The sequence below is a fragment of the Geotrypetes seraphini genome, chromosome 3, assembly GCF_902459505.1.
Source record: "Geotrypetes seraphini chromosome 3, aGeoSer1.1, whole genome shotgun sequence".
Taxonomy (NCBI): domain Eukaryota; kingdom Metazoa; phylum Chordata; class Amphibia; order Gymnophiona; family Dermophiidae; genus Geotrypetes; species Geotrypetes seraphini.
Window position 1 is genome coordinate 146,545,492 of NC_047086.1, and position 21,480 is coordinate 146,566,971.

The window sequence follows — 21,480 nt, forward strand, 5'->3', positions numbered from 1 at the left end:
CCACGACACCCAGCCACACACCCCATGCACAGCCAGCACACGAGGCCTAGCCAAGGCCTGCACGCACCCCCAGGCAGACGGCGGAAACTAAACAGCAACCCTCGCCCTGTGAAACCCCCGTCCAAGTTTAATGAATGCAGGGAAACAATGAACAAGGAACAGTAAGGAAAGGGCAAAGGTTTTGCAGGGTAGTAAACAGGGAACAGAGCCAGGAACACAGTACCTGCAAAGCTGCCTCGGATGAACAGGAAAAGCCCTGAATCACAGAGACACATATTGCTCCACCTCCTCCCATCATGCCCAGCTCCTCCTCCACCCCTCCCCACACCTTCCCATCAGCTATAAGCTGATTCTCCATGGGCGACCAACCTGGGCCATCCAGCCCCTCGTTATAGTCGCCCATCGAGACCAGCTCTCGGGCTCTTTTTAACCCAAAAAGTAGCCCCATAGCGAGGACGCTTGGCCGTAAGGCCAAGAATTCCTTCCTTCGCTTCTGGGTTTTCTGAGCCAAATCTGGGAAAATTCTAACATTAGAGCCCAAACACATCATTGATGAACTCAATTGCTTTTAATTGATTAAATGGCATAACCATAAACAACTTGAAAATCTAAAGTTTCTCAAAAGTAAATCTTATATATAAAAAGACATAAAGAGTAAACTTGTACAATATTAACCTAATTTAGGACCTCATACACCCAGGACATTACTCAGATTTCTTTCAAGCCCTTACTGGGGTGGTGAATTTATGAATTTCCATTTTCTATTTATGAATTTCCATTTTTTTCTTTTGGCTGAATTTTCAATAAGATGTATTTATCAAAAGAATAAAAGAAGCCCACACAACATATTGAAAATTCAGCCAAAAGAAAAAAATGGAAATTCATAAATAGGAAATGGAAATTCATAAATTCACCACCCCAGTAAGGGCTTGAAAGAAATTTGAGTAATGTCCTGAGTGTATGAGGTCCTACATTAGGTTAATGTTGTACAAGTTTACTCTTTATGTCTTTTTATTGTAATTAAGCATGCCATTAAAAACCGATTAAAAAGCAATTTTTAAAATTGACAATTAAGTTTGCAAACAGACACCCGCGCGACACCTAGTGATGCCTAAGTCAAGGTCGCCTCTAGCACCTAACCATGCCTACTTCAAAAGTAGGCATGGTTAGGGGCAGAGAAGAGGTGTGATAAACTTAAGCATCGCTGGGCATGCGAGTTAGGCACCAGTAAACAAACCTGGCCTAATGTAGCGGCACCTACCTCAGTGATGCCTTGGTCTGCGTAGGCACTATTAGGTGAGATTCTATAAAGGGGTTCACGGAAGTTTCGCCCCCCACATTTCGCCCCCAGCAATTCGCCCCTCACATTTCGCCCCCGCACATTTCGCCCCCCGGATGTTTCGCCCCCACACATTTCGCCCCCGCACATTTCGCCCCCCGGATATTTTGCCCCCACACATTTCGCCCCCGCACATTTCGCCCCTGAGTGTCAGACTATTCCTCTCGCAGGCGATTTCTTTGCCGACACGACGGCAGGCTACAAATTCAAAGTGCACAGCTGGCTGTTCTCACTGCCTCTAATGTCGGCCCTGCAGCTCCGGACTTCCCCACACCTGCTCTCTCCCCCCCCGCCCCCCCCGATCACTATTATTTTAAATGTTATGGCAGCCACGGCGCTGTATCCATCGGAGGAGACTTCTAACCTCGGCCATGAAGTTGCTGTTGCAGGAAGAGTTCCGGGGCAGGCCGAGGTTAGAAGTCTCCTCCGATGGATACAGCGCCGCGGCTGCCATAACATTTAAAATAATAGTGATCGGGGGGGGGGGGGGGGGGGGAGAGAGCAGGTGTGGGGAAGTCCGGAGCTGCAGGGCCGACATTAGAGGCAGTGAGAACAGCCAGCTGTGCACTTTGAATTTGTAGCCAAGGACCAACAGATAAGTTTTATTTTAGTCGATAATTAAGAGTTAATTTTTAGTATATACTATGGCGGTCGGGACAGTGAAGGCAATAATGGTTCCAGCGGCAACCTCGGTTTGGTTTTTACACTGAATTTAAATGGTTGCGGGTCTGAGCACTTCACACAAATTATTATTAATAACATTAAGGAGGGTATCCCTGCACGCACAGAGTTAATAAGAAATACTACTTTGAAGTACAACAATAAGATGATCACAAAACATGATCACAGGAAGGTTCCCGCTAAATCTCTCCCTCTCTCTTAGACTGTGGAGGGACTTGCCTGGTTTAGATCCAGTGCTCACTTAACGTTTACGTCCCCCCATTAATCCTTGTCTCTGGGCTATCGCTCATCAGCATGAACTCCATCCCTCCGACCCCTAAAAGGGAGGAAATGCCACAGCCCTGATGTGATGTGAAACCTGATCAGTGAATGCCAGCAACTCTGTTCCCCAAACTGGCTTACACACATTCTCTCTCTCTGTTTTGTACTTTGTAATCCAATAGCCTGGAAATGCAGCATTCACTACCTCGGCCTGAGGTGTGGGGAAGTCCGGAGCTGCAGGGCCGGCGTTAGAGGGAGTAAGAGCTGATGGTGCCACAGGGTCCCGCGTTGGGGGGGGGAGGGAGGAAGAAAGAAGATGGGGGTCATAATCCAACGCTACCTCGGCCTGCCCCGGAACTCTTCCTGCAGCCACCACCCGCCTAGGCAGGAACATGAAGTTGCTGTTGCAGGAAGAGTTCCGGGGCAGGCCGAGGTTAGAAGTCTCCTCCGATGGATACAGCGCCGCGGCTGCCATAACATTTAAAATAATAGTGATCGGGGGGGGGGGGAAGAGCAGGTGTGGGGAAGTCCGGAGCTGCAGGGCCGGCGTTAGAGGGAGTAAGAGCTGATGGTGCCACAGGGTCCCACGTTGGGGGGGGGGAGGGAGGAAGAAAGAAGATGGGGGTCATAATCCAACGCTCAGGGGCGAAATGTGCGGGGGCGAAATGTGTGGGGGCAATACATCCGGGGGGCGAAATGTGTGGGGGCGAAATGTGTGGGGGCGAAATGTGTCTGGGGGCGAAATGTGGGGGGCGAAATGTGAGGGGCAAATTGCTGGGGGCGAAATGTGGGGGGCGAACCTTCCGGATCCCCTATAAAGGTTGCCCAGCAGTTGATTGACAACCGCACTGACTGGCAGCTCCAAGTTAGGCGCCATTTATAGAATCAGGCCCTTAATGTAGTTTTCTTTTTTTTAAAAAAAGGCACTTGGATAAGTTAATTACATATAAGAGTGCTAACAATATTGCTTGTTTTTTTTGTTTTTGTTTTGTTTTTTTATCACCCCTTCCACGACACATCCTGTTGCCTTCCACAATAGCCACCTACTCACAACATTGTGAAGACCCATGTTTGCCGCCTGGTAAAGACATTCTGCCTGCAGTGTTTGAAGTACATTTGTGTTGCATTACTAACTCAAGCACAATGGTGGTAGATGCTGGAAAACTGTGCGTGTCTGCATTAAGCGAAACTACACATGTATTATAGATCTTAGCTGAACATCACTAACACTTAATCATCTAAATACATAGAGAAAAAAGGGACTTGATAGAGCCATTCAAATATCTCCAAAACATAAATTGCCAAACATGAACTTTTTTTTCAGTGAACATTCTAGAAAATGATCTGATGATCAAAGAAGGTACTCAGGAATAAAGTTAGGAAATGTTTCTTCATAGAAAGGGCAGTGCATACATTAAACATTTAAACAGGGACGTGAATGAAGCAAGGATAGGATTCACGAAAAGAGAGCCAAAACAGGAAGAATCTTGAATTTCTACTATTCATTTCTGTAGCACTATTAGACTTACACAGCCCTGTGCATATAAGAACATAAGAATAGCCTCACTGGGTCAGACCAATGGTCCATCAAGCCCAGTAGCCTGTTCCCACAGTGGCCAATCCAGGTCACCAGTACCTGGTCAAGGTGTAGCAATATTCCATGCTACCGATACAGGCTTCCCCCATGTCTTTCTCAATAATAGACTATGGACTTTTCCTCCAGGAACTTGTCCAAATCTTTCTTAAAACCAGCTATGCCATCTGCTCTTACCACAACCTCTGGCAACATGTTCCAGAGGTTAACTATTCTCTGAGTGAAAAAAAATGTCCTCCTATTGGTTTTAAAAGTATTTCCCTGTAACTTCATCGAGTGTCCCTTAATCTTTGTAATTTTTGACGGAGTGAAAAATCAATCCACTTGTACCCATTCTACTCCACTTAGGATTTTGTAGACTTCAATCATATTATATTATATGAAATTGCTTTCTCTGTCCCTAGTAGGCTCACAATCTAAGTTTTTTGGTTTTTAGTTTTGTACCTGGGGAAATGGAGGGTTAAGTGATTTGTCCAAGGTCATGAAGAACTGCAATGGGAACTGAACTCAGTTGGCTAACATCAAAGCCCCACTACACTAACCATTAGGCTAATCCCCCAAGTAAGAGAAAAGCCAGAGATCTACTGCAATGGCAAAAGAAAGCAAATTGAGTGATCTGAATGGACTTTTGGATTCTTTTCCTCTTAGCGTAGTCTTTATTTCTTTAGAAATGTGTCAGATAAGGCTGTTATCTAAGACGTGTGAGTTGTTGCATCGTTTGTCGTCAGAAGAATAATAATAATAATAACTTTATTTTTTCTATACCGCCATAATCTTGCGACTTCTAGGCGGTTTACAGTGAAAGAGAGCTGTACAATCAGCGAATTACAAGGTGAGAACAGGTAGGAAGTCACTGAGTAATCAGTGTTTACAGGTTACAAATAGGTTACAGTATAATCTTAAGCATTTTACATCAAAGGGACTGGATGGTCAGCGAATTACAGAATACAGGTGGTGAGGAAGACACTGAATAGTCAAGAGAAGAACAGAATACATTTGTGAAGAAGTGTAGTATCAACATAAAGAGAGAGGTTTTGTCTGGCTGGGAAATAAATCTATTGAATAGAGCGGTCTTGATTTCTTTCTGAAAGGCGCCATAGGTCTTGCCTGGCTCTGTCGGTGAAGTTGCCTAGCCAGGTTTGCTGTCTGGAAGCTTGAAACTTAAAAGTTCTATCCAGAAAGGTTCTGTATTTGTAACCTATGATCTTCGGGTAGGCAAAGAGGTTGTGATTTCTGGTTGTCCTTGTGGGGGTGTAAAGTTTGAAGTGAGGTAATAGGTAAAAGTAGAACAGGAGAAAAAAAAAAAATCACACAGCACAGAGTTTCAAAACTGTGGGATGACACTGCAGTGGTTATGAGCAAGATAATAAAGGAAATGCGGCAGGGGATTAGATGGCGCGACCAGGAAGACATATTTAACAGTAACTTTCATCTGTTCCTGTCATACCATTCTATTACTTTCTACAACGAATACGGTTGTTAAAAAGCATTGTATGACAAAATAAGAAATGAACACGGATACATTGGCTTTTCAGCATCTGCAAAAGAAGTCTTTCAGGAGCTGTTATAGCACAGCACCAGCTGCTAAGGTGTTGTGCATAGCTATAAAAAAAAATTGTGGGCTTTTATGTGACCAGTTGGCACAAAATTCAAAGGCTTCTGATTCTGTATGAGAATGTGAATCCGCCAGGGGTTTCTTGGGATCAGCTGTGATAGGCATAAAGTTTGCGATCCAAATGCTGGACCAATAAAATCTGAAGTGGAAAGACTTCAGCGGATCCAGAACACTGCGGCTAGGTTGATCTTCGCAAAAAGCAAATTCGATCATGTTTCCCTGCTTCTGTCAAAACTTCACTGGATCCCGGTGATTTCTAGGATTCACTTTAAATGTACCTGCCTAATATTCAAGATCCTACATGGCATTCTTCTTCCTCTAATCCCACTATCCTGGAATTCTTCGAGACCTGACACTACCAGATCCGCCCACATACTCAAACTATCTTTCCCCTTGATAAAAGGCGTCATGTATGCAGGTAAATTAGGGAAATCCCTTTTCTTCAAATTCACTGAGCTTTGGAATAACCTCCCCACCCCGTTGCGGAACCTGGGCTCATTCCAATTATTCCGAAAGCATCTGAAAATCTGGCTTTTCTCCAAAACGTAAAGCTATCTATTTAAAATGTAAAGCTAGCTATCCATAACCTCTAATTATGTCTTTCCCTCATTTATTGAATTACCTGTTAACCGTGTCGAGCTCTATCTTTATGGAGATGATGCGGTATACAAACTTAAGGTTTAGTTTAGTTTACATCTATAAGGTCTCAAACTCAAATGGTCCATCTTGGGTTTAGAAATCATTTGAAAGCATAGATGTTTATAAGGGTGGTTTGAAAAGTTTGGTTAAAAAAAAAAATAAAGTAAACAACGCAGTCTTCATCAAGGGCTATGCACATGGAGGGGCATTTTCAATAGGACGTCTCAGTCTGAGTTTGGACATTTTGGGAAAGACATCCAGAAATCCAGTAGTGAAAATGTCCATTCTCAAAACAGCAAGACATCTATTTTTTTTATTTTTTAGAATGATCTATGTAGATGTTATGGTCCTTAGCACGTCTATCTTTTTTGGCCATTCTCAAATATAAACACATGAAAAACGCACAAAAGCAAGTTTTTCAGAGGTTCATTTAGCTAGCATTATTAGCAAACTTCACAGAGAGCTGAGCTTTTCTCAGCACAGAAAGATTACTGCAGAGTTCCAGGTACATATATCACTTTAAGTTGAATCTCTTGTATGGTAAACCCTCCTAAACCCATCCAAAACTTACTATACCTGCAGGTGTAAACTTACTATGCCTGCAGGTGTCAACTTAATGTAGGTATGCTAGGTTTTGGAGGGATCACCATACAATAGAAGTAAGTTAAAGTGACATCTATACCTGGAACTTTTAATGTGAAATTCACTACAGTACTTCTTGGAAGAGCTCCTCTGCTCTCTGGGCTCAAATGTCTATATTAACATCTGAAACTGCTTGGGCTGAGAATTTTCAGTAGAGAATGACACGGTGACAAAATTCATCACCGTTCCCGTCCCCGCGGATAACCGCAGGAAATAATCCTATGTCATTTTCTAGTGTCTATTTCAACCACAGTCCTTCTACACCAGCATTCTTCAAAGCAAAGCTTGTGGGTCAGTGGTTGTGGCCATTCATACTCTGATTCTTCCCTCTCTCCTTAAAGAATGACATGAAGATGGTTTCCTGCGGTTATCTGCAGGGACGGGAACGGTGATGAATTTTGTCACCGTGTCATTCTCTAATTTTCAGCATCCCCTCATAATACAGGCTAGAATGTATTGTTTTTTTAACATCTTTGGGCGGTGGGAAGGGGTTGATGGCCACTGGGAGAATAGAGGGGAGAGGGGCTCATGCCTTAATCCTTCCAGTGGTCCTCTGGTCAGCTTGGACACTTTTTTTTAGCATTTAAATGCTTTTAAAACAGGTCTAGCTCCAAATGTCTAAAAATAAAAAAGCCCAGGACCTTTTGTTAAAGGTATGCCTGAGGAGTGTTCAGTCTTAAGCCCATCCTAAGCCTACCCAAAACATTCCTCTAACACGCCCCCTTAAGATTTGGACGCACTAGAGACAAAACAACCAGAAATACGTCTAGAAAGTCTGTTTTGAGAATGCCTTTTTAGACATTTTGCTGTCTTTTGGACATCAATCTTTTTTGAAAATGAGCCCCTTAGTCTAGTGAGTTTCCAGTTTTTCATATCGTAGGAAAAATAGTTTATGAAAAAAACTGGAAACTCGCTGGACTAAGTGTATAATCCTCAATGGCGACTACATTGCTTTACTTGCTTTTTTACCAAACTTTTCAAACCACCCCTGTATATATGAGTCTGAGGATTGAAGGATTGTTTGCTATGTGGTTTTAAGGTGGGTGGTCATTTTTACACGTACTTTCATTTTATAGTACATGTTTTTATTTTGTAACCCACTGATGGCAACAGATTTCATTAAAGGTGATATATCAAACAAAGAAATAAAAATATAATGAGATTTTTTTCTTGGTTCAATAAATGATATTACAACCTGTAAAGATTCCAGTTTCCTAGCATTATAGAGTCTGCAAAATGTCATTATAATGTAGCCACAGATAACTAATACCAACTCCCTGAGGTAATGTGCTAATTTATTTTCTTAATTTTGGTTCAGCTGCGGTCCATGGGTTGTCCTTGAGTTGAACAAACACTTCAAATGTTATAGTGTTTTTCATAAATTTGAAAGTGATATTGAATGCAAAAACTCATGAACTATATGTTCACCTCCAGTTACTTTTCATAGTCCTATTATGACCACATTTCTGCACCATATTTCTATTTTCAGAGTCTGATTCAAGATAAACTGTGTGTGTGTGTTTCTTTTTTCCATTCATAAGACTGTAACGCCTTTTCTCAGCGAGGGGTTCTTGAAAATAACTCCACAGCATACACAGGAAAATTCTCCTTTCTGAACAAGCTGAGATCAATAACTAGCATGTGTTACCTTCTTTGAAGTAAATTTCAAAGAGTATTTACTAAACTAAACCTTAAGCTTATATACTGCATCTTCTCTATAAGAATAGAGCTCGACAAAGTTTACAGTAAATTAAAAAAATAAAATACAATAGGGATAGGGATATATAGAAGGAAACGAAGATCACAATTTTGAAAAAAGCCAAGTTTTCAGATGTTTACGGAATGATTGGAGAGAGCCCAGATCCAATCTAATCTTCCATTTGAGAGTCACACAAACTTATACAAGCTCAAGGCGACAGATCACGCAACTGGACAGGAAAATTATTCCAGAGCTCAGTAATTTTGAAAAGAAGAGACTGCCCTAGTTTTCCAGTATAGATGACGCCTTTCAGCGTAGGAAAGGATAATTTAAGTTTTTGAGTAGGTCTGGTAATCTCAGATCTTGTAGAATTCCAAAATAGAAGAAGGAAGGAAGGAAGGAAAAGTGCCATACAAGATCTTAAATGTAAAGAAAGCACATTTGAAATAGATTCTAGAAATAATTGGAAGCCAGTGAAGTTTTAGCAAAAGTGGAGAAACATGATCAAATTTACTTTTTGCAAAGATCAGCCTAGCCGCAGTATTCTTGATCAACTGAAGTCTTGGAAGACTTTTCTTAGTCAGGCTTAAAAAGACCGCATTTCAATAATCCAACCTTGAAAGAACAATTGATTGCACAAGAACAGAAAAATGTTGTTGATGGAAGTAGGATCTCACTTTCCTCAACATATGGAGACAAAAAAAAACATTTTTTTCACCAGAGAATTAAGACGGCCATTGAAAGAAAGTGTTGAGTCTAAAATGACACTCAGTATTTTACTTGAGAATTCAATCGGTAATGAAGATCCTGAAGGCAGTAGAATAAACAAAGGTAGCTGATCTAATTTTGGGCCTAGCCAGAGTAGTTTTGTTTTAGACTCATTCAACTTCATTTGTACAATAAGGGCCCATGACTGGAGTTTCGTTATACATTCTATTATATTACCAACGAAGTTGGTGAGGTTTGAATCTATTACAAGGAGAACAAAGATGCCATCTGCACACGTATACAGTGTTTCAAAGGGAGAAAGATGGAAAAGCTTCAGAATGGTCATGTAAATGTTGAAGAGAATAGGAGACAAAGGTGATCGTTGCGGAACTCTGTATAACGGCTTCCAAGGAGATGACATAGTGCTATTCATATTAACAGCATATGAGCGAGATCGTAAGAATTTCGAGAACCATTCTAGGGCTATAGAGTCGATACCTATCTCAGAAAGTTGGTGAATCAAAATATCATGGCGAACAACGTAAAGGCCGCAGATAGATCAAATTGAAGCAAAATTGCAAACTTGTTACATGAATGAAGTTGCTGGACCTTTGAAATTAGTGAGACTAGTAAAGACTCAGTACTAAAGTTAGGTCTAAATCCAAAGTGGCAAGGTAAAAAAATGGAGAATCTCTCCAAATATGAAGAAAGCTGAGCTGATATAATAGACTCTAACATTTTGGTCAGTAGAGGAATATTTGCTATAGGTCGGTAAGTAGATGGAGAAGATGGGTCTAGGCCTGCTTTTTTCAATAATGGGGTCAAAACAATCTAACCCATCTCTACAGAGAATAGACCTGAGTGTAAAGCCAAGTTTATAAGTTTGGTAAGATAGCCTGGGTAGGAATTTTTTCATATAAGTATGAAGGGAATGGATAGAGAACACATTTGCAAGATCTTAATTTGTGGCACAATTTTAGAACCTGGGCCTCAGATACATACTCGAAAACTGTCCAGATTCTATCTGCTGGAATTGCAATAGAATTAGTGTCACTAGACTCCAGGGAATTAAAGAGACTGATGAAGGAAAAGAGTCTGTTATAGCAGCGACCTTTTCATTAAAAAATTTCACTAAGTCATCTGCTGTTAGGGGAGAAGAGTGGATTGATAAATCATTGTTTTAAGTTAGGGAGCGCCAAATATTAAATAAAGTACTGCTTTGGTTGTTAGATCTTTTATTTTTTTTAAATATTCTTTATTCATTTTAAATCAATTACATTGTGCAAACAAATGAACAAACAAATAATATAACATACTGCACTCTATTCCAATCAAATAATATACAGTTATTAGACCCCACCTCCCACCGCCCTCTCCCCCTCCCCCCTCCCCTCCTGATGTGTATAACAATATTTCATAAATCGAAGGGAAATAATATTAATATATCATAACTTGCAATATTTTGTTAATGGTCTCCAAATTTCCTTAAATTTATTATGATGTCCCCTCATAATCAAAAGAGAAATACATCCAAAAACTGGCCTAAGTTGGCACTTGGACGAACATTTCTCAAAAACGTCCAAGTGCTAATACTAAAAATGGGTTTTGGACATATTTCCAAACAACCTAGGCCTTCATAGTGCCACTGAACGACCAAAGTTAAACGGGGCATTTCGGGAGGAGTGTCGAGGGTGGGAGTTGGGCAGGACGTGGGCCAGCTTACACTTAGTTGTACAGCATGTATAACCGAAAGTTATATAGCCCACGATCGATGGCAATTGGACGTTGTGACTTAGACCATGTAAAACATGGTCTAAGTCACAAAAACCCACCTAAAGTCACCAAATAAGCACTGCAAACACATAAAACAGACCCACACACACTACCCCAGTGATCACCGACACCCTCCACACCCATAAAAATATTAATCACACCTTTAAAATTCAGCCTCCAGACCATAATCACCTGGCCGTCTCGCATAGGAAAGCCTAGTCATCCAGCACAGAGGCAGCTTAAGTCATCTTGGGGGTGGGTTAGGGGCCCATAGAGAGGAGGACCCATGCCCATAAGCCCCTGTAATCACTGCATTGATACTTAAACATGTGCACTCCCCTATACACACCTCCAAACCCTTTTTTACTGGCATATAAGTGGCTCCTGCAGCCATAAGGGCTATTGGGGTGGTAGATAAGTGGGTCTAGGGGATTCTGGAGGTGGTTTGGGGGGCTCACTGTAACCTATAAGGGAGCTGTAGGAAGGAGAAGACATGGCACCCTTTTTGTGAAGTTCACAGCAGTGCCCTGTAAGGTACCCCACTATTTAGGTGCCATGTTTGGGTGTGCAGTCCATCACTTTGTAGACCCCTCCCACGTCCAACAGGGCTTGTTCTAGGTGTTTTGGACTTGGACGAAAAGTTGGATGAAAATGTGGTATAAAGATGGACGATTTAGTGGCTTGGACGATCAGATCGCAGGACATATAATTAGATGATTTTCGAAACAAAAAAAAAGTTGGATGTATTTTTCAAAAATGTGTCTTGAGCTATTTTTTACTTTGGATGACTTGTGAGATGGACGTAAACGGACTTAGACGTCCCTTTCGATTATGCCCCTCCACATGTTTTCAAACTTATAATTTGACATATAGACTCCCACCAAAAACTAATTCACTCTTCTCCCCTAACAGTGGATGACTTTGTTTGTTAGATCTAATAATTTTGTTACCATAAAAATTTTCCCTAGCTGTTTTTAGTACTGCATTATAGAACCTGATCCTATCCTCTTTCCTCAAGGAATCTCACTTCTTAAGCTCCAGCATACTTGCTCTTTTTATTAGCTACTTTTCTTTCATTTTCTCAGACTTCAGGCATGTAAGCTCCAAATGGTCTGACCTTTGAGCTCTGGGCTCTTCATTGGATAACAGAGAGAAGGAACAATTCCTGGGAAAAGACACTAACCTCTCTCACATTTGCTCTGCATCATCCAACAAACTGCCCTCAACTGGGAGTTCTTACCCTGTTCTGGCATTTGGGCAAAGTAACTTCCCTTTTTCTTTACCCTTAATTAAGTTAGTAATAACGGGTCAACCTTGTGCGGGGCCTGAGTCTCTACCCCTTGGAGCTCAGCCTGCTTGTTGGAAGGCAGAAAAAAAAAAAAAAAAAATGAAAGTAGAAAGACAGCTTTCATCCAAAACTTTGACTATAAATAATCTAAAGAGCTCACTTAATTCCTTCTATAAGAACATCCCAGTTGGAAACCCAACTACAACAATCCTAGGACTTTGACCCCTATAGTGCTTCCAGGCATTTCCACCCATGTTACCCATGCTAGATAACTTCTCACTTCCTATTATAAAAGCATATTGATGAGCAAAGCTACAGTTGCTAAACACAAAACCCATCTTAGTCAAGGTAGTCTTCTTGGCTTCCAGATATTTTGGCAAGAACTCAGTACTCAGGCTGAGCAGCTTCCAAATTATACTGTTTCCAAGTGCCTGCTGGGATTTTATGATCACTCCCAGGTGTGCATAACTTATCAACAATGCAGCACAGACTTTCCCATCCCATCTTCTTGAGTCTCTGCAACTTTCTTCCAAATTAAAGAATCTTAATTCTCTTTTCTGAAATATCATTACTTCTCTTTTTTGAATATAAGGGGGATCCCGGTGTTTGCCTGGAGATTGTATGAAGGGACTTCTCATGTAAAGAATTTTATTTGGTTGGGACCAGGGCTGGAGCCTACAAACCCTAAGAAGCTGTAGATAGTTTGTTTACACACAGTGCACTCTCTACTAAGTCAATAACTCAGATCGCTCCTATACTGGTGTTCTGGCTCAACAAATTTACTTAACGTTTCCTTTGTCAAACAAATGAAACAAAATCAATAGTGGAGGCAGTTGCTTTGACAAAAGTAGAAAGCAAACAGTATTTACAAAGTCTTTGTTTCTCCCCGGTAACCTTTCCTCTTTGTGAAAATATGTGAATATCCTCTCCTTAATTCTCTACATAACAGTGTTTCTGATTAGAGAATGACACAGTGACAAAATTCATCACTGTTCCCATCCCTGCGGATAACCACTGGAAACCATCTCCATGTCATTTTTTAAGGAGAGAGGGAATAATCAGAGCATGAATGGGCACAGCCACTGACCCTCAAGCCTTATATTGAACAATGCTGGTGTAGAAGGACTGAGGTTGAGATAGACATTAAATAATGACATTGGATGGCTTTCTGCAATTATCTGTGGGGACGGGAATGGTGATGAATTTTGTCACCGTGTCATACTCTATTTCTGATAATGTAAGTACTGTATGTATCAAAGATGATTGTCACCTATGGTCAGTGTTCTTAGTGGTGGTGGGAGACTTAGGGAATTCTGAAGCTCTAAGGTAGCACTTAGGTGGTTTGGTCTTGTTTGGATGGGTGATGATCTCCAGAATTCTTGAGGTAAGCGGTTTGTAGTTTGTTTGTTTTTTTCTTCTGCCACGCGATCTGTTCTAGGAACTGGTGTAGATGACAAATTTTCCTGGTTGCCCTGTTGGAAATACATAACTGAGCCAAGTTTCTCCTTTATTCCTTTCATATTTAGAGTGGTGAAGCAGATTCCAACAGCACAAAGCTTAAGTGATTGCTATCACTGGAAAGGCTCCCTAAGGTAGTCAGTCATCTCTGTCTCTTTTATTTGCTTAGTCTTAGCTCAGGCCTTTGGGCTGGATATCTCTCTTTCCTCACATGGGGGGTTTATACCCCAGGAAAGTTCCCTCCAAATCCAATATCCTTCCCTCATTAAAATATAGGCACTGTAGAAGCAACTTTTCTCTAGAAACCAGTATATTATGAAAGTTAAGAGAATATTGGGGGGGGGGGGGGTCATTAGAAGATAGGGACTTGTATGCCACCTTTTTGGTGGCTTTGGCATTCAAAGCCATGGACACAGACTTGCCCAGGATCACAGGGAGCAGCACTGGGATTTGATCTTACAACCTTTGGGTGCAGAGGCAGCAGCTCTACCAGTGAGCCACACCTTCCAGCATATTAGAAGAACAAATGGGTGTCTCTATGGGTACAGAGCAACAAAACCAAAAAAAGGGGGAGGTCCAACCTTGTCTGCAGTGAAAAAACCAGCCAAGAACAAACAAACCAAAACTGTAGATATGTACAACGATGTGGGCAAATTTTATTGTGACAAGCAAACTATATATTAAAACCTTTTTACTAAATAGTGGACCCAACACAGTCCGTATTTCGGACAACCTTCATCAGATAGATAAAGGAAAAAACATATGTCACAACAAATTTTAAACTCTAGCGATTTTTATTATTTGCAGAGACTCTCGGCGTGACACATCACCTGTTTGGTTTTACATTATCTTTTTTAAAATTTGTTGTGACATATGTTTTTTCCTTTATCTACCATGGACCCCTGATGAAGGTTGTCCGAAACACGGACCGTTTGGGTCCACTGTTTGGTAAAAAGTTTTAATATATAGTTTGCTTGTCACAATAAAATTTGCCCACATCGTTGTACATATCTGCAGTTTTGGTTTGTTTGTTCCTGTCTCTATGGGTACCCTTAAAGCAAGATCACATGGTCTCCACTTCTCTGCTTATGAGGCTAAGAGCAGCCAGCTAGCTCCCTATTGCTCTTCTTTCTCTTCAGGATACTGCTTCTTATCTCTATGGCTTACCAACACTACCAGATGTCCTTCTACTGCTGTATTACATACACAATATGCACAACACTGTAGGGAACATTGATCCTCTAGTTTCAACATAGAAGGGGTTAATGAGTTGGCTTAGGTCAGGGGTGGGCAACTCCGGTCCTCGAGGGCTGGAATCCAGTTGGGTTTTCAGGATTTCCCCAATGAATATGCATTGAAAGCAGTGCATGCAAATTGACCTCATGAATATTCATTGGGAAAATCCAGAAAATCCAAATGTATTCCAGCCCTCGAGGACCGGAGTTGCCCACCCCTGGCTTAGGTGAACTGTCCAATACATGCCAAACCACATAAAGAAATACGAATAGTTTCTCTAAGTAGAAAGCACTAATATATTTTTAATAGAATGGCTGATTAACAGTAATCAAACTGATATATTTCTTGCTATCAAAAAACTATACACGAAGTGCAAGACACATTTCTGTCAGATGAGGACAGAGAGACTCATAATTGAGTTTGATGCTAGTTTGTTTGGATTAATATTTAGGCCAAAACTTACCCTCTCCCCACTTCCCCCTTTTACAAAACTGTGCTAGCGTTTTTAGCGTTGGCTGTGGCAGTAACAGTTCTGACACTCACAGAATTCTAGGAGCATCTGAGCCGTTGCTGCCACAGTCAGCGCTAAAAACGCTAGCACGGTTTTGTAAAAAGGGGGGGTTTACTGTGTAGATACAGAACTACATGTTTGCCTTAACAGCTTGAGCTTTGCACATTTATATGCTAACCTAACCAATGCTGTTTTCCTTCTGAATAACTTGTGTAAAAAGAGCAGAATGTGAACGGCAATTCCATAGTCTGGGTGCCCATATTTACATGTGCTGTGCATGCATAAATGTCTAGAATACTAACACTTACATCCATATTACTCTTGTCGTTGTCAACTTTGTGCTCAGATTGGTGTTATTGAATTTAGATGAATTTATTTTAAAAAAGCAGTAAATAAATCTAAGTAATTAAATATTTGTGCACGTGAGAACCTGCTACTGTGTTTCTCCGAAAATAAGCCCTACCCCGAAAATAAGCCCTAGTGTGTTTTTTGGGCCCCAGTTAATACAAGACACTGTCTTATTTTAGGAGAAACATGGTAGTAAGGATGCCCAAGTTCTACCAGGTAGTCTAAGGACTATTCTTCAAATACCCACTGTCACACTATCCAAATATTCCAGTAGTTAAAAGAGCAAAATGAACATTTTATTATGCACAGGATAATAGCATATAGAATAACTAGATAACAGTTAGCATAAATTATAATGCACCACACAGATGAGCCACAGCGCATTCCTCCACCTCCTGGCTGGTAGGGAGGAGCAGGGTGTTATTAGTTGGCAGCGTGATAAATCTATTGATCTTGGCACCTTTGCAGTCTGAGATGAATTCCCAAGAGCATAGGATGTCCCTTCTACTTTATATTATAAATCAGTTTAATCATCAGCACCAGCATGCCTTTAGTTTAATTCAACCCATCAACACTTATATAAACAAACGTGCTTTGTTTTGTTTTTTCATTCCAAGTCTCATGATTGGGAGTCTTAAGACAAAGAACATTATTCTTCTGCATGGCACAGAGAATGCAGTTTTTGCATATACAGTGCAAAATCAGTTCAAAGTTCAGAACTTCCTCATACAAATGTGAGGAGCATAAAGCCCAAAGCAGAAAAGCCCCACTTCCTATATTTAGATTGTATCATCGTGAGAAAAGACCTTACATCTTCTTTCTCAAACCCTTCTTGACTAGCATGTCATGTATTTGCAAGGGAGAGTATGCGAGGGTTAAGCACGAGAGACATAGGTAAGGCTTTTAAACATGTGTCTTGCAGAAAACTGTAAGTTGAACTTAGGTTAGCTCTATGGCTGGTGTAACTACAGGTGCCTAAATGTCAGGTCTTTAATGTAACCTATTCATTCAAGTTTTGTCGTAAAATAGGCTCTCAAAGCCCGGTTCTGTACACAGCACCTAACCTGGAAGGCACCTAGGAAACGGCACCTACTGCATGTCATTCAGAGGTACCATTTGTAGAATCGTGTTGAGCGGTGCCTACATTGAGTTAGGCGCCAGTAGGCATCTACAACTTAGGTGCTGGTATATTAGGCTAGGGTTTTCCTGGCCTAATATATCGGTGCCTAAGGTAGGCATGTGCCAATGCCTAACTCAGTCTATACCCAGACTCCATCCCTAACCATACCTACTTTTTGGGTAGGCACCTCGGTGTAGATGACTACCACCTAGGGCCCAAAATGGTCAGGGGGGCCCGATGAAGGAGGGCATCAACATTGTTTTTTCCAAACGGCGATGGGCCCCTCCAGCATCGATCGGCAACGAGGGCCCCCCCTGATTAGCAACGTGGGCCCCACCCTGATCGGCAACGCAGCCCCCCCCCCCCCATCGACGGAAATTAAGATAAGCAAGCAACACGGGTGATAAAGGCAATGGGAAGTGGAATTGTGCAAGCGGTGCTACTTGCCCAAAGCTTCCCTCTGACGCAGCTTCCCGTTTCCACCTGGGCGCATGTTGAGGTGGGGCGGGGCAGGGGGCCCAGTGTACTTCTGTGCCTAGGGGCCCTCAACGAATTAATCCTGCCCTGCATGCGTGGATGCAACATGCTGATGTCACATGCATGTGTGCATGTGTGTGGTGTCATTGTATCACACCAGCGCATGCGCAGATGTTCTCCCGACAAATGAACAGATTGAGGGGGTAGGGCTGGGGGCGGAACTGGGTCTGACTCAGGTGGAACTAGGTGGGGCTAGGCAGAACTGGATCTGGATTTTAGTTCTGGAAAATCTATTACCTCCTAAGCAGAGATGAGGACTGGAAGAGGAACTGTGTGGGTTTCAAAGAAGAGGGGGCTGATAAGCTGAGAAAGGGATTCTGAGAAGAGATGTCAGGTTGCAGCGAAGAAGCACTAAGGGGTGAAGTAAGGGCAAGATTAGGAAGAAAAAAAATAAGAATAAGCAACAAGAAGATTATTTTTTGATTTTTGTGCTCATAGAGTATATCAACCACTCCCCACAACCAAGCAAGGCTAAGAATCACTAGGTGGGAGGTATAATATTATTAATTGTGCTGGGTTAGTTTTGGGTAGCTGCTGTTATCTGCTCTTTTCTTCCAACTTTTTGGTCACTGGGGTCAATAAGGTATTTCAAAGGGGAGGAGGTTGTGGAAGCACGGAATACCATGAACTGAACATTTCCTTTTTTTAAAACTTACTTTCTCTTGGCAGCTTTGATATTGAGAGGAGCTATGGTCAGAGATTGAACCAAGGGAGAATGGAAAGTAGCACTGTTCCCATTCCTCACAAATGTTAAAAATATTTTTCCCCATTACGTGCCACAGGAGGTTGAAATGGGGGCACTGGGCTTTGTAAGCCTAAAGAAGTAGCACAGCAGCAGGGAGAGGTGGTAGGAGACCATTGGTAGCGCTGAAGATGGGGGAGAAGGGACATGCTGTCTCACAAACTCTGTGTTTTTCCTGGTTTGGCTTCTTGCCCACCTCTTTGCTCTTGATAAAAAGAACATCAGAACATAAGAAAAGCTTTACTGGGTCAGACGAATGGTCCATCAAGCCTAGTAGCCCGTTCTCACGGTGGCCAGTCCAGGTCCCTAGTATCTGGCCAAAACCCAAGGTGTAGCACTATTCCATGCTACCAATCTAGGGCAAGCAGTGGCTTCCACCGTTTTTTCCTCAATAACAGAGTATGGACTTTTCCTCCAGGAATTTGTCCAAACCTTTCTTAAAACCAGCTACGCTATCTGCTCTTACTACAACCTCTGGCAATGCATTCCAGAGCTTAATTATTCTCCAAGTGAAAAAAAAATTCCTCCTATTGGTTTTAAAAGTATTTCCCTGTAACTTCATTGAGTGTCCCCTAGTCTTTGTAATTTTTGACAGAGTGAAAAATCGATCCACTTGTGCCCGTTCTACTGCACTCAGGATTTTGTAGAATTCAATCATATCTCCCCTCAGCAATCATTTGCCAGGTTTCAATTCATCTCCTTAGGTTGGATGCTTGTTCTTTGCCTGCAGGTAGCCCAGAACACAGTGGCTTAGTTTGAGTACATGCTCCTATGCCCTGGGCTGCTAGAACATATTCTCCCACTCAGTATGTAATCTTTCAGGTTTCAAAAAATGATCCTTACTGGGCTTCCAGAGCTCAGGGTGAGCATGTGGCAAAGAATCTGATGTAGACCCTGCAGGCAGAAAGGTGGCTATAGGTCTGCAATCTGTGAGTGCCAGGGTAAGTGGCTGCAGTGTAAAAGGGGATGAGGAACCAGTCCCAGAAAACAGGAATGTGCTTGGTGCCAGGAAGAATGGAGCAAGGAAATGAACAAATCCTGTGGTCAATGGAAAGCCACAAATTGAAGATAAGTTAATTCTCAAACAAAAGGAAATCTTACCTATAGAGGATAGTGGAAAGTAATGGGATTGGTAAGCCAAACTTGCATAGAATGACAAGTAGTTAGGTCAAAGTACATTGGACCTTGCTGGGGAGTAGACGGAAATAGAAGGCTGGGAAAATGAGAAGCGGAACAGGTTAAAAAGATTTAAGGAGTAGAGCAAGCGAAGAGCAATTAAATTCCCTGCCCCCAAATATAAAGTATCAAGTTATGCCTATGCAGGAGGAAAAAATAATTAACATGTACAGAGGGAGGATGGAGGGGGAGATGAAGTTAGGGAAAAATGATAAATAAAATTGTGGGAATAGAGTGGTGTAGATGGACTGAGGGGAAAAAAGGGACTGGCTGGAGAAAAGTTCTAGAAATGGCTTGAATGGAGGGAGGGAAGGAGAGAGAGAACATGATGCTGACAGATTGAGAGTGGCAGATAATTTTTTGATTGGTTTTTTAATTGTTATTTTTTTTATGGCACTTTCAATTAATGGCACTGATTAAGCCAATTAAGAAAATTAAAGCAGATGCCTAGATTAGCTTGGCACACCAATCTAGGCGCTTAACTTTAGGTGTCATTCATTGAATCAGGACCAATAGATCTATTTCAATGTATATTACATTACTTTCATCCATCTACCATATATATAAAATTTCAACTTATAACTCCTAAACATCTAAACTGACAGATATCCAGTGGTGCAATAAGGGGGACGGTCTTCCTCTCTGCACTTCCCCCCTCCTACTCCTGTCCTTGCCACATGCACGCACCCCTTGCTTTCTCCTGTACCTTTTTTACTTCCCCGACGCGAGATTGCTGCCCGCGTCGGCTCAATGATCTCTCTGATGTCACTCCCAGGACTCCTAGGAAGTGACATCAAAGTGTGAGCCAACACCAACATGGGCATACTGCTCATGCCGGAAAAGTTAAAAAGTTAGGGGGAAAAGGAAGGGGGCATGCATGGGGTGGGGGGAAGAGGGCAGGGAGGGGCGCACTCACCCTTATTACCCCACTGCGGATATCTAAATATTTATGTCTACAAACCAAGGCTATGCTAGTTCTGAATCTATAATAGTTCAGAAACTATTCTTGAGCTACTTGTGATCAGTAAACAGTTTCTCACCTTTCTTATAGTGCAAAATACAGTATATTTCCCATCTCAGTTATTAATCAAACACCCCAGCCAAAGAAATAGCAATTGTCTTGGAGTTATAATGTGAAACCTGAACCATGTTTTAATAAGGTGCCTTCTGCTCAACATATCTTGGAGAGCCTGCATTGCATTAATTCCTTATGAACAGTAATAATTCTCTGCATGCACATTACGGTACACTCGGCACATAGCTATCTCACTTTTTTCTCTTCTGAGTTAGTCTTCGTTCTCTTTCCTCATATACCTTTTGTTCTAATAGGAATACATCAATCTGCTGTTGGCATAGTTCCGAGGGAAGCTGAGAACTCCAGAGGCAAGGAATTGCTTAGTCATTTCTTCTCTCTAACAGGTTTTCTCACAGAAAATTTTAAAAAGATGCATGGTTGCTACTAATCCTGTTCTCAGATTGTAGAGACAATTTTGTTTGTGTGTTTGTTTGAAATAGGATGCTCTATCAAGAACAAGAAACTGTTTAACATTGCTTAAATAATACACATTCCTCCAAGTCAGTTCTTTGAAATACATTAAGTAATTATCCAAGAGATTTATCATTGTTAATTTTACCTATCAAAGTATGGCAAGGAAAAGAGTGTCTGCTTCCTAGCATGTCCCTGGGGAATAATGCAAGATAAAGATTAAAAGAATAAAAGGTCAAATGAGTTGGCATTTCCAACTATATTACCAGTGGATGAGGGCTGCACATCAATAAAACCAGCTGGCAGTAGTTGTTCCATTGTTGATTGTTGGCTCTAGTTGGTATCATTTTTGACAACTGGTTGTTGTTCCATTGTTGATTGTTGGCTCTAGTTGGTATCATTTTTGACAACTGGTTATTGACTCCATTGTTGGTAGTTGGCTCTGCTGTATTTGTCTTCATTGGAGACAACTGGCTGTAGTTTATGCCATGTTGACAGTTGGCTCTAGTTGTCTCCATTTTTTGACAGCTGTCTCTAGTTGAATCTTGGTTCTAGATGATGTCGTTATTGGCAGTTGGTTCTAGTGGGATCCCTTGTTGGCAGTTTCACACATAGGGAAAGACTTGA

General features: G+C 41.6%; 1 protein-coding gene across 46 annotated transcripts in view; it reads left to right on the top strand.

Moving 5' to 3' along the window:
* Positions 1-21,480, top strand: part of TRDN (triadin) — a 597,259-nt gene that overhangs the window by 137,640 nt on the left and 438,139 nt on the right. For 38 of the 46 annotated variants that reach the window (XM_033935829.1, XM_033935830.1, XM_033935836.1 and 35 more), the window contains exons 3-4: positions 3,321-3,362; positions 20,697-20,750. The exons of 3 other annotated variants lie outside the window; for them this stretch is intronic. In XM_033935829.1, the coding sequence (XP_033791720.1) occupies positions 3,321-3,362; positions 20,697-20,750 (96 nt within the window). The remainder of the gene's footprint in view (positions 1-3,320; positions 3,363-20,696; positions 20,751-21,480) is intronic. 5 more of the 46 variants (XM_033935821.1, XM_033935852.1, XM_033935853.1 and 2 more) reach the window with 2 other exon arrangements.